This window comes from Gymnodraco acuticeps, unplaced genomic scaffold (assembly GCF_902827175.1).
Source record: "Gymnodraco acuticeps unplaced genomic scaffold, fGymAcu1.1, whole genome shotgun sequence".
Taxonomy (NCBI): domain Eukaryota; kingdom Metazoa; phylum Chordata; class Actinopteri; order Perciformes; family Bathydraconidae; genus Gymnodraco; species Gymnodraco acuticeps.
The window spans coordinates 3,882,065-3,896,194 of record NW_022989748.1 but is presented as its reverse complement, the minus strand read 5'-3'; the positions used below and the strand labels follow the sequence as shown (position 1 = coordinate 3,896,194).

The 14,130-nt window shown below is 44.9% G+C and overlaps 1 protein-coding gene across 1 annotated transcript in view; it reads right to left on the bottom strand.

Annotated features, from left to right (window-relative positions):
• LOC117559180 (adhesion G protein-coupled receptor L3-like) overlaps positions 1–14,130 on the bottom strand; it is a 232,893-nt gene that overhangs the window by 67,320 nt on the left and 151,443 nt on the right. Inside the window, 1 exon segment of the mRNA XM_034235900.1 lies at positions 11,560–12,360. Within this exon segment, the coding sequence (XP_034091791.1) occupies positions 11,560–12,360 (801 nt within the window).

Below are 14,130 nucleotides of genomic sequence, written 5' to 3'. Positions count from 1 at the left end.
AATATTACGTTTTCTCCGTAATGTTGTTTCCATAGCAACAACAACTTCCTGTCAACTCTCCTTCAAAATAATATATTATATCCTTTTCAGTTTCACAGAACACAAATTGGGTTATTTACATAATATGTTTACATGATTTTGTTGTGCAATAAAACAACCCGATGGACACACGATAAAGGAAATGTTCAAATTCGGCTGTGATCGTAGCAACATCGGGCCATTCGTGAGGGCATCTTAAGCCATCGTATGACCGCCGGCGGAGTTTCTCAGGCTCCGGCAGCAACTTCGTGAGCGGTGGCAAAATCTTTGGCATGCCAAAAAATTGCCGAAGGACCTTGCGAAGGTTCATTTTCGTGTTGAATTCGTGTGTCAATTTTGCCCTTTGTAAGGCTATCGTGAGGGCATGTTGTTATCATCGGTGCCATCGGGCATTCGCCCCGATCAGAGTGAAGGCGAATGCCCGATGGCACCGATGATAACACGAAGATGACACGATTCGACAAGATGCCCTCACGAGTGCCTTACGAAGTTGCCGCTCACGAAGTTGCTGCCGGAGCCTGAGAAACTCCACCGACGGTCATACGATGGCTTAAATGCCCTCACGAATGGCGCGATGTTGTTACAATCAGAGCCGAATTTGAACATTTCCTTTATCGTGTGTCCATCGGGTGTCAATTTCGGGACAGTGTGACAGGGGCTTTAGAGAAGTCATGGAGATATGTTACACAAAGGTAGAGGCATCAATTTAAGTCTAATTGAAATCCTCCACTGGTGCATATCATGAAAGGAGACCATTAGAGGAGCTCATGGAAATCTGATGCTATGAGTTGAGCGCTCATATTGAGGTCAGGAAGGGTCAGCGTGCACAGGCGCAGATAAGCTAGCTGCTGAAAAGGTGTGCAGACGGACTGTTAGGATAAGGAGGTATTGTAGTGGTCAGGACTCTGCTGAGAGTTTAGCTGTGAGAAATGCAGACTTAAGGAAAGAATAACTCCAGAGTTTATATTTAAAGTATTGCAGCATGCATTAGCTGAGGACATTCAAAATTAGACTGTGTGACATTTGAAAGATGAGATAGCACAATATTCCTGAAGATTAAAGTTTGTTTTGAAAGATACATAATATGCTGTTTCTTCTCTTAAATGTTTCTCTGAGACAAATATCCATCTTACAATGAGATAAATTCAGTATTTATCATATTGCCTTCTTCAACGCTGGGTTATATGACAGTAAAAGGAAATAAGGCTTAAATAAATCTGCTTTCCAGCATGAGGGTAATTCAAAGTCAGAAGGAACCATGTCTGGAATTTAATTCCATACTTCCAGATGATCCCGTTGAGCCCACTGTTGAATTATTTTTCTGCACCACGCATGTTAAATAAGGCTGCAAAGACACGCACAAGAGATAGAGACCGGGAGTGGAAAGGAAGAAAGTGTCCTTGAGCAAACTTGTATATATTTTCCATAAGATGAGCACAAAAAAAGAAAAAAGAAGCAGCAGCAGCGGCAGACAGCAGCCACGGTCTGCAGGCACTATCGCCTCGGAGACAACACAAGGACATTTTGTTTGGCTTTGCCAGTTCTGCAAAGGGAGGAAGACACAGAAAAGCTCCGGCGAGGTGAAGAAAACATCGCTTCACTCCGAGGAGAGTGACCTCACAGACAGTATTCAATGTGGGGAGAATTTCTGGTTTTAGTTTGAAGATGTCAACAACAAAACGGTAGGCCAGGATGAAGACACATGACTGAATACTACTACCTCTTTGCAGTCGTTTTTGGATTATTAATCAATAAAATGGCCTCAAATATTAAGCTAATGTATCTTCTGTATGTTTAAGATTCAATGCATTCTCTAAATCACTACAACGTAGATTGAAAACAAACTACTTGCTATCAGATATTCATGATTATTGAGCTAAGGGGCTTCAATGTCCCCACACTTAGACAGGGACCTCTTCCTTCATAAAGACAGGAACAAATGTGCTCTCATTGAAGCACCAGCTCTACCTATCATTCACGTTTCTATTGCACTAAATCCCCTCACCAAAGCACGTGTCTGTTTCCCCCACACATCGAGCTTTGAGCTTCATTTCAAAGCATTAATTTCTTACTAATTAGCCCCTCTCTGTATCCCGGGGCTCGTGGCTTTCACAATTAGATAAGCCCGCTCCTCTTCGCTCCAGGTACAAAAAAAAAACTGCTCTGCTATGAAATGAAACCGGTTTACGTGACTTCCCGCACTGAGAGAGGGCTCTGGCTCTGAGGAACTTCTGCAGACTGCAGATCAAAAGAGGACCAAAGGGCTCTGGGTAAAAACTAAACGAGCGTCAGACGGTAAAGTGACTCCTCCAACCTTGTGCTGAACCCAATTACTTCCTAATTTTACTATATGAACCTTTATGCATGGTTACATCCTCAGCAGGCACTTTCAGACTGCAGAAATATGGGACAGTCTCAGTGTGATGTCACCCATTAACTTCCTGTGTTAAGCTGCTGAATGGGATTCAAAGGCTGCTGGGACATGTACTTTAAAATGGAGCGAACTTTAAGCCTAAATCCATGACTGTGGATAATAGTGGGTCTTGCAGAAATAAATGAATGCCATATTCTCGTTTCATTTTTAGCTGAGGGTGCTGCTTCCACTTTGTAACTCAGTCTTCTTCTATTCAAGTTAATTCTGATGTCTTTTTCGGTATTCATAAAAAAAAGTAGGTTAACTTCAAATTATAGCTGATAAATACAGTTAGTAACACATTTGAAATTAAATTAAAAACATGTGTCCCTATGTGACCCAACAGGACAAAAGCAGAGATAACCGGAACACATTATTAATATTTGTATTACAGGTTTGTTAATCATTAGTCATGAGCTAACACACAATTTATGATGTTAAACATTTCATCAAATGTACTCTAATGTTTTTTCTAAATTTGATAGCTAACAGACCAACCCTGCTAACTGGAGAGTCCTTCATTACAAATTGTTTATACATGTTTATCTATTTATTGTAATCTCAGAAAGTATATGATTCATACCTCTTCCATTTTAGCAATGTTTTAAATGACAATTGAATATGTGTTATTACCAATTTCAGACTTATATTAAATATATTTTTAAGACCCATTAAGCATCCATGTGAACTAACACAGAAAGACGATGTATCTGTGTCTATTTGAAACCATCTTCCAGAGTCAGTCCCCGCTTCATTATGATGTATTTCACTAAGCTCCCGAGCTTAATTCCCAAATGTTTACGTCATACGATCCTACCAAACGCGACACGTGTCTGAGGAGAACGGTTGGCAAATGAAATGATAAAAGTCCTGTCATTTAATGGAGCCCACAAATCCATCAGGACTGTATCTGGGATGTGTGGTGTGTGGTGGGGGGTGCGGTAAATTATGCAGCCAGACATTCGGTAATGCTTCGATATAATCTGACATGATGAGAGCCGTCATGGATGGGAGCCACGCATTGTTCGGCAATTAATTTCTCATTCCCGAGCGCTCTTCCCGGGACTTGAGAGGTCATCGATGGAGGTCACACCGCGCTGGGAGCAGAGAGGCCCTGCGCTGATATATATGCACACAAAGACGCTCACACTCTCAGTGTTGGCGTTAAATTACAGAGCAAAGACTGCAGGCACTACAGAGAGGTAGTGCAGGATGAACTCACATGTGCACACAAACACTGTGTTCTCTTGCAAAATGAGCCCGTCTTCATCACTGTGGAAATCTGTCATCAATTTACACATCTATTATTACTAAAGTGCACGCATAACTGTTACACTGCAAAATATTTTCCTAGCTAAGAGAATGTTGGATTCCTTTTGTATTCTAAGAGCCAAAGCTCCAGTCTCCATCTTCTGACAAGGCCAAACATCGTCAAACGTTTTGGCGGAGGCAAGAGGTGGAAAGAGTGTGAGCACATTTCAGACCGACTAAGGGGAAAGTCCTCAAAACCCTCAAGAAGGGCTTTTCAAAATACTGTCAACAAAAAGGGCCAAAAAGGAATATCTTTGACTCTGGTGATAATGAGAGTTGAAGATGCTGCAGAGGCTGTTACGATCTCAGGCACTTAGGATGTTGGACCCAATTGCAGACAGGGAGACAGAGGTAAAGTATTGGTATTTTTCCAATAAAACACGATGAACAAAAAAAGGTCACTAACTAATCTCAGGACGAGATGACAAAAAATGAGACCAAAAGGAAAATCGCTCACGTAGTGAGGAACAAAACTATTCTTGAACACAAAAGAGTTCGAGGAGGGGCGAAGACCACAGCTCTCAGGGGACCGGGCAGGAGCCGGTGTTGACCGGACAGGAACCGGAGCCGGTGGGACAGGTGTCGGCAAGATCCCCCATGGAAGAGGACAAGGAGTTGGCAGGACCCCCGGCGAGACAGGTGATGTCGAGGCCTCCAACGAAACAGGACATGGGGTTGGCAGGGACCCCGGCAGAAAAGTAGTCGGCGGGACCCCCAACGGGACAGGACACAGGGCCGGCAGGACCCCCGGCAGGAGAGCAGTCGGCGGGACCTCTAACGGCACAGGACATAGGGTTGGCAGGACCCCCGGCAGAAGAGTAGTCGGCGGGGCCTCCAACGCCACAGGACACGGGGTTGGCAGGACCCCCGGCAGAAGAGTAGTCGGCGGGGCCTCCAACGGGACAGGACACAGGATTGGCAGGACCCCCGGCAGGAGAGTAGTCGGCGGGGCCTCCAACGGCACAGGACATAGAGTTGGCAGGACCCCCAGTGGAACCTCCAACGACACTTGAGTAGGGACTTGAGTGGGAACTCGAGAGAGGGCTTGAGAGGGAACTCGAGAGGAAACTTGAGAGTTGACTTGAGAGGTGACTTGAGAGGAATCTCGAGAGGGAACTTGATCGGAGACTCGAGAGGTGACTTGAGAGGGGACTCGAGAGAGGGCTTGAGAGGGAACTTGAGAGGAGACTTGAGAGTTGACTTGAGAGGTGACTTGAGAGGAATCTCGAGAGGTGACTTGAGAGGAATCTCGAGAGGGAACTTGATCGGAGACTCGAGAGGTGACTTGAGAGGGAACTCGAGAGGGGACTCGAGAGAGGGCTTGAGAGGAGACTTGAGAGGGGACTCGAGAGGTGACTTGAGAGTTGACTCGAGAGGGGCCTTGAGAGTTGACTCGAGAGGGGACTGGAGAAGGAACTGGAGAGGAGACTTGAGAGGGAACTCGAGAAGGAACTGGAGAGGAGACTTGAGAGGGAACTGGAGAGGAGACTTGAGAGGGAACTGGAGAGGAGACTTGAGAGGGAACTCGAGAGGGGACTTGAGAGGGAACTGGAGAGGAGACTCGAGAGGGGACTCGAGAGGGGACTTGAGAAGGAACTGGAGAGGAGACTTGAGAGGGAACTGGAGAGGAGACTTGAGAGGGAACTCGAGAGGGGACTTGAGAGGAGACTTGAGGGAATTTGAGAGGGGACTCGAGAGGGGACCTGAGAGGGAACTGGAGAGGAGACTCGAGAAGGGACTTGAGAGGGGACTCGAGAGGGGACTCGAGAAGAGACTCGAGAGGGGACTTGAGTCGGTCGGTACCCCGACAGGACACGAGGAGCTGGCGTCGGCTGGAGAGCCAGCAGGAGACGAGGTGCTGGAGTCGGCCGGTACGCCGACAAGACTCGGGGAGCTGGTGCTGGCTGCAGAGCCAACAGGAGACGAGGTGCTGGAGTCGGCCGGTACGCCGACAGGACACAGGGAGCTGGCGTCGGCTGGAGAGCCAGCAGGAGACGAGGTGCTGGAGTCGGTGCTGTAAGATCCAGTTCTGGAGCCGGAAACATGGCTGTAAGATCCAGTTCTGGAGCCGGAAACATGGCTGTAAGATCCAGTTCTGGAGCCGGAAACATGGCTGTAAGGTCCGGAGCTGAAGCCTGGATCATGGCTGTGTGGGCCGGTTTTGGAGACGGAAACATGGCTCTAAGGTCCGGTTCTGGAGCAGGGACCATGGCTGCTGGGGCCGGCACTGGAGCCGGAACCATGGCTGCTGGGCAAGGAACCGGAACACGGATCCATGGCTGTGTGGGATGGTACTGGAGCACGGTACCATGGCTATGTGGGATGGTACTGGAGCACGGAACCATGGCTGCTGGGGCCGGAACCATGGCCGCTGGGGCCAGAACTGGGACCGGAATCATGGCTCTTGGGGCTCGGGCTGCTAGCCTGGACTTGCGACTCCTTCTCTTAGAAGCCGCCTGAAGGCTCCGTGGACCTCCAAAAGCCAGACGAGTTCCAGAAAACGACTCCTGGACAGGAGCAGGAACTGGGGCAGAAGCATGGGTTGACCCCAGACGGAACACACCGAGACGTCTGCAGTCAGCAGGCTGGAAATCACACATCCAGAGGAAGTTCAACATCCAGCCAGGTACGAATTTCACCAAGTCTGGTTTCTCCATAGCCAACCGGTGCGCCTCTACCAGAGCGGCCTCCGTCTGCCGAACACTGGACGGTCCACTCCACGAATCACAGCAGCAAGCCAAACAAAAGGAAAAATGCTGTAGCTCCACCTCAAATGGATAATCTGCTTGGTCCATTTCTGGTCAGTTTGTTCTGTTACGGCCTCAGGCACTTAGGATGTTGGACCCAATTGCAGACAGGGAGACTAAGGTAAAGTATTGGTACGATACTTTATTTTTCCAATAAAACATAACAAGGAGAACGGAAAAACACCCACACCTAGACATAGAAACGTGACATAACATAATAATCCTGACAGAGGCCTCCAATCACGTTTACTTCACTGATTGGCCAAAATGAATCACTTTGAGCTGGTGTGTCACCAAGCCTGTTAAATATTATGTGTCACATTTGGCACTCTGGAGGAAACTGGCAGAAATCTACATAGTTTGGAAGAGTATATCCTGTAAAGTAGAGCTCTAGTTACACACATTTTGAGTTTGGTATTACTGAAGTGCCAAATCCTGCTCACCGTACACACTGCACAGAAATCGGCTACATAAGAATGTTTTTTAGGTAGAAAAACTTTGAAAATGGCACAAAAAGATACCAATGCAGCCCGTCCTAATAATCCCCATTCAACCACAACTTTCTACATGAGATAAGGGTCTTTGATAAGTACATTTTTTCCCATTTCTGCACATGTCAGGGAGATGGATAGTGTGTTGGCCTTAATTGAGGGATTGCCTGCCACTCCTCTCACTACACAGCTGATCTGTGTATGATTTCTGGATCAAGGTGGAGCTCGTGATGGATGTCCCGCCAGCAGCAGGGACACCAGACAAAATCATGTGACGTGTAATGATGTATCACACAGAACATGCCTCATGCTGAACCATGAGACAGGGGCTTCCTTCAAAATCTAAATACCAAGTAAGGTTACCAGGATCACTAGGATTATTTTTGAAAGTATTTTACAAATGTTTCTAGGGAAGATTTAAAGGGGCTCTGAAGCAGCAACAAAGTGCTCCCTGATTCCATGCTGAATTTGTTTTAAGCTGCATTACTAACAGAGCCCTATTGTGTTGCAGCATTAAAGGGCTTGTGCATGTGTGTGTGTGCATGTGTGCTAGAAAATATTTCTCAACTATAATCCTAAACATAACACTTTCCCTGGGAGAAAATTGCCCTCCGTAGGAAGTGCAGGAGGCATGTGATAGTGTGCATCCTGCAAATAAGCATGTAGCCTACATTTTTAAAGCTCTACATCAAATGGGCGTCATGCAGCATGCTGAATAATGTTATTGTCAAAAGTATCATTTAGTTTGAATTGCTAAGAGACATTAATTAAAGCTTTATAATCAAGAAATGAAAATGTTGAATGATGAAATCTGCAGGGTGTCTCTTGAATCTATACAATAATAAAAACACACACTGGAAGGCCACAGGGTGAAGCCCCCAGAGGACATCAGTGTGGCTTTAAGAGCACTGAGTCACACTCAGATTATCTCCAGCAGACTCTGCCAGCATGCATTTACTACTTAGACACTCTTAATCAATTTAGCATGTGTCAGGCTCTTCCAAAGAGAGCCAAGACGGGCCTGAGCCTCCCAAACATCGGCTGTTTGGGCATGGAGGTCGGGGGGGGCACGTCGGCAGGGCTGGCACGTCGGCAGGGCTGGCACGGCGCCCCCGACAGATGGCAACATGTGGCAACATTACAGGGCCGACAGACGGGGAATGAATCTATGACACCAACTGTGAGCCAATCACGAGCCAACAAAATAATCACTATGTCACTGAAATGTGAGAGGATGGGAACAACTCATACCGAGGCAACAACAACAACAGCACAAATAGATTGCTGTACTATTCTTCGGGATAAAGAAACTGCATCTACACATGATGTATGGATGTTATTTCTCGGCAGCAGCAGGTGTGTGGGACTCAGGGTCATTTTCTCTGTGGCAGGCGGCTCAGAGGTAATTCTGCCAAAGCCGAGGCCAGGAACAATGTCTCCAGGCGAAACAATACTGCATGTCTGAGTCGCTGCACACACCCTCCGCTTATATGATTTAAATCCAGTTAGCATATATTGGCACAGAGAGATAAAAACATCTCAAACAAAGGCTACAAAACTGAGCGCATGCAGAAGCATCATCACACAGAACATAATATTATCGTTGACCCGTGACACTGCACAGACACAAAGGCTTCAGAGAATGGATGTTTTGCTGAGCATTGTCATGTTTTCAGTAACAAGCTCTCATTATGTGCTGGTGTTGATGGAGCAGTTTTTGTTCAAGGCTAATTTTCTAGAAATTATACTCCTCGCTATCTTGACTCTGTGCAACTTTTCCAATCAGAAGTGTTTGCTCTGCCTCTGCAGTTTGTCCTTGGTGGAGGAGGTGAGCAATCTCTAAAAGGCGAATATTAAGAACTAGGTCAGAGTGAGTTCAGAGACAATGCATCTGCACAACTGTCTGAAGATCCACGACCTCCAGCGAGGCCACGGTGGCCTCTGAAAATGAGTTTGCAACATTTCGATTTCCTGAACGCACTGTGTATTTTTCGTCAACTCGCTATTCAAGTATTGTGTGCTGTTTCCTTCTTTTATGTTTTTAAAAACTATCATAGAGAAATGTTCCAGTCATCCTTGCATATTCCACATTGAATGTATTCATGAACAGTGGAGTTTTTCTTTTAAACATGTGCCTGCTAATAGCTTTTTTCCTGTGCACTTATTCTATTACCAATTCAGTGAATTTTGATGATCAATGTAGTTGTCATGGAAGCACTTTTAGGGATAGATCATCTGTCCTTGAAAACAGCCTGTTGAAGATAATTCAGCAAAGAGTGGGGAATATTGCAAATGCAGAACAATATGCTCTTTTTAGTGTACTGCATTTGAATGTTTTCATATTGCTTTGTTCTTATAGTGAGGTAAAGCACCAGTTCATATCTTGTTTTTTTGTGCAACGATCGCCCTGTGCCAGCCTCCTGCCCTGCAGCAGGTGTTGTGGTTGGGAGCATGGCAGCAGGCCCAGGCTGCAGCCAGGACATTTCTCTCTGCTTCATATATACCATGCTGCACTGATACAGCAGGCATGCTTGTGGAGGTGGAAATGAGTTTGTGTTGGAGCGATCAGACTGGCACCGTTCTGAGTTTGTTAACAGGCACATTGATCCAATTTAAAAGCTCAAGTTTGCAGCGAAGGAAAGTTCTACATTGCATTTGAACTCTTAGCACACTTCATGTTTCCTATTTATATTCTTAACTTAACTCAATGTAAACTAGTACACATATTTAGTTTATTGGTGTATCTTCCAAACATGTGTGGCTCTTTCACATTCATTGTTTCTATTACCGCAGCTTTCCTCGTCAAATGTAGCTTGTCCATGTGCCATTGCATATAAATTGTTCAGACATGATCACTCAGCAGCAAATACAGACTAATGTGTGTGTAGTGAAGTGCTTACGCTTACGCTGATTTAACTGATACTGTGCTAAAGCTATCATACAATCTCACAATCAGGCTCATTGTGAGATAATTGTGTGAAAATGCCTTTACCCGGAATACAGCCTGTTTCTGTATTTAGGAAATGTAATTATTTACAGTCTATTCAATCAGTCTTTCATTTCTTCCCAGCCTGTTTATTTGACATTTGTATTTGGTATTAGACTCTATACATCTTCTTAATGCAGCGTTTAGCTATCTATATTCATACAGCAGCACTCTGTTCTGCAGCCAACACACAACTCAACATCTGCTGCTGGGAATCTGAATTATGCCTGTGTGTGTGTGTGTGTGTGTGTGTGTGTGTGTGTGTGTGTGTGTGTGTGTGTGTGTGTGTGTGTGTGTGTGTATGTGTGTGTGTGTGTGTGTGTGTGTGTGTGTGTGTGTGTGTGTGTGTGTGTGTGTGTGTGTGTGTGTGTGTGTGTGTGTGTGTGTGTGTGTGTGTGTGTGTGTGTGTGTGTGTGTGTGTTGTGTGTGTGTGTGTTGTGTGCGTGTGTGTGTGCGTGCGTGTGTGTGTGTGTGTGTGTGCGTGTACACTCTCCTTAACGACAACATATGATATTACTGGTAGCATCATAAGTAAACATTGTGAGCGTGGTCACTGAATGGATGAATATATGACGAGGTGTGTTGAAGCAGGACTCGGTGTATGAAACAGATTTGGACTCGAGTAGGAGCCAGCGGAGAAACATTAATTAATCTGGCAGGCTGCAGGTAGAGAAAGCTCCAGAGAAAGCAGAGGTAGGGACTTCACACTCAAACAACTTGTGACATTTTTGACTAGAGCTGTTGATGAGATAGCGCAAAGAATTACCATGGTGTGTCAAAACAGGTTTTTTTCCCCCTGTTTCATGCTTCACAACAAGCAGCAATTTATAAAAAGAACAATGGAGGGGAGAAATTAGACTTTTCAAAAGAGTTTGTGGAAGTCTGATGTGTGCAGTCGCTTGTTTCTCTGCAGAAGGAACAGCTAGAGAGAGACAAAGCATATGCGCGAGACACGAAATGTGAAAAACTTGTGTTAAACCCCCAATGTGTCAAGACTTCATTTAGTCAGCTTTATGTGTGTGAATTACTAATGTTTTCTTATATCATTAAATGAGAATTAATAAAGCTGATCATATGAATGCTGACTACAAATGTATTCTAATAATTTATATACATTTACTTTAATGTAGGCAATTAACGTATACACATTAGCCCACATTGTGTTGAGGTGCTTCATTAGTTAAATGTATTTCAATGTTTTTCTTGAAAATACTCAAATTATTAATAAAAAACAAGACTTTAAGTTTAACAGCTTGCAATGCCAAGCTGGTCTTTGCATCCAACAATAGAACAGTGAGTCAGAACGAACAACAAGTAGAAGATATTGGAGATTTCTCAAAGAGCCTTTCAAGTACTTTGTCTAAAAATTGGTCTTAGGGTGTGGCAAGATGAAATAAGTCATTTTCTGCCAAAAAAAAGAATGTTAGGATCTTGAACTTGCAAGGCAAAATGTATGGCATCTAGAAATACATAACCTTCATAACATAAATATGGAACCAATGAATTTCCTCTGACCGGAAAACGTCTTCAAAACAGATTACATAAAGAAAAAAAGAAATGAGCTGTTCTTACCAAGCCTGTTGTCCAGCGCTCCAAAGTCCAGAGAGTATTTGACCACATGGTAGTTGTTCCAGACGTACAGCAGGTTGTCTCTGGGATTGTAATCCACGGCTGCGATGTACTGGTAGGAGTTGGGGAAGGGGATGTCCAGGAAGCCGTCTTTGCTCAGCTCCGTGTTGTAGATGTAGTCGATCTTGTTTCCTGTGGCCTCGTTGTCGTCATCCTCGTACACGGACTTCACCACGTAGAGGATCCCACAGATCATGAAGGCGTTGGAGGCTGAGCGCTTGTCGTAGGCCGTGTCCCAGGTGCCCTCCACGCGTAACGTGTAGGGGTTCAGCTGGCTGATGACGATGCGCCCGTTGTTCTGCTCGGTGGCGTAAATCACCCAGAGGCCGTTCTCATCCACAGCCAGGTCAATGTCCGACTTCCCCCCCCAGCGGTAGGGAGAGGTGTCGTGGTAGTTGGCGTTGGCGATGATGGCCTCGCCGCTCTTGATTCGAGTCCGCAGGTCAAACTTGACGATGTTGCGTGTGCGCTCCTTGTTGAAGAAAAGCGCCCCGTCGTACACGACAAAGCCGGTCCCGTCCACGCGGTGCGGCAGCTTGTAGGTGGTGGTCGGCCTCCCGGCGATGAAGTCCTCTTTGGAGGAGTACTCGGTCAGCGTGTCGGTGCGGTACGGGGTCCAGGGCATGTAGTAGATCTTATCGGAGGCCTGCAGCGGGTCTTTGCACCATGCTCCAGACTGGTGGTCCGACTCGAAGAGGTGCTCGCTCTGGTACACCCTGCGCAGAAGCCCTGGGCACAGAAAGACTGAGGAGCCAAAAGAGGGGAAAGACAAGTACAGAGTTACATTGGCAGGTATTAAACCTACAGGAGGTAAACACTGAAAATGGATGAAACCTGCAGCTTAATCTTCCACACTGTGAGATATTAAATCAGCAAGGTTGGGATTAAATGCAGTACATATTAATAGATTAGTTTTACAAAGCATGTACATTTAAATTAAACAACTATTCACCAAAAGCACCATTTTTATTATTTGTATCCATGTCTCAAATGACTCAAAGTGCTCATCTGGTTTCAGTTACTTATTGCAGTTTAAACATTCTGTATACAACACTTCTAGTTAATTTACGCTGAGCCTAAAGGCAATTAGTTCACAATGCCATTGAAAAAACAGAGTTGTAATAGAGGGAGAACAGATGGAGTGAGGGTTATTTCATTTACATTATTGTAAAGCGGAAACAAGACAGAAAATGATGTTGAAACACATTAAGAAATCTTTCACCAAGTTGATGAAACGTGTGCAGCGTTAATTCAAAGCACTTTAAAAACAAAACGCTGCAGGAAGCTCAAAACACAACGGAAACCAAGAAACACTAAAAAGTGATGCACACAGCTGGGACCGGAGCACTTGTTATAAATTAGATGAAAATCACTGTCACTAGAAACGTACCTAAAATGTAGGTAAAATTGGCAAATGCTTTGACAATGTGATCACATGATTCCCTCCGGTATTATTCCAGATCCGTTGTGAGCAAGCTAGTTGAAAGCTAACCTGGTCATTTCAAATATACTGACCAAACACCTACAATTACTCCTCGCAGCGTTTCGTTTAAACAGAGATCTTAGTCAACACTGCACATGTTTCGGGAAGGCGGTGAAGATGTTTCTTCATGCGTTTTTTGCAAATGTAGGTTTTTATATTTGCTACTTTTCTGAAGCTGCAGCATGTTAACTCCTAATGGAAGTGTTATGGGCTGTTGAAATGTGTTCGACTCATTCTGTTATGGTGGCCAATATAGATGTTAGAATAAATATAACAGCACCAGAGGAGAACAACACCCAGGTTGTTAATAAATAGTCATAAAAAGTCAAAGTTAAAACATTATAATAACTTGCTACACTGTGATTATTGTCTGAGGCAGGAGAAAGAAAACAAAAGGTAGAAAAACAGTAATTACATCATCCATATAATGATTGCCTGTCCATTATTTCACCCACATGACATTTTTGGTCTGCGGCATGATTTACAACACCGCGCAGTAAACTAATTATATGTGAACTGGTTTGTGCTGAAATCTGATAAGGCTGGGCCGGGCAGTGCAGCGGGTCAATAGTGAGTGGACACGGTGTGCGGAAACTCATTTCAGTTCATTATGGATTACCTTCCACTCAGGCAATTATAATGCTCCGTCTTTCTGAAAATACGTCTTTTGAATACAGGATTATACTGTCTTAAAAGTCAGAGTATTAATACATAAAGGTATAATCCTGAAGGTACAGGAAAAGTAAGTCGGAAAGCAAAAGAAGACAGCTTTCCTATTTTTCCACGTTTTGTTCGAAGGTAAATCCCATAAAAACAAAGTGTGTGAAGGGTGCTGTGTAATGACCCGACACAGTGTGACAGATGCATGGAGAAGTAAAAGCAGCGAGGAAGAGGAGGAGAAGAAGGAGACAGCTATAACAGAGGCTTCCTCCCTCCTCCTCTCTGAAGACTTAACATGTTGTCTCCCTGCATGAGGAAGACGTGACGAGAAGCTTCCCGTTGACATGGCACATCTCACTAAATGCTCAGAG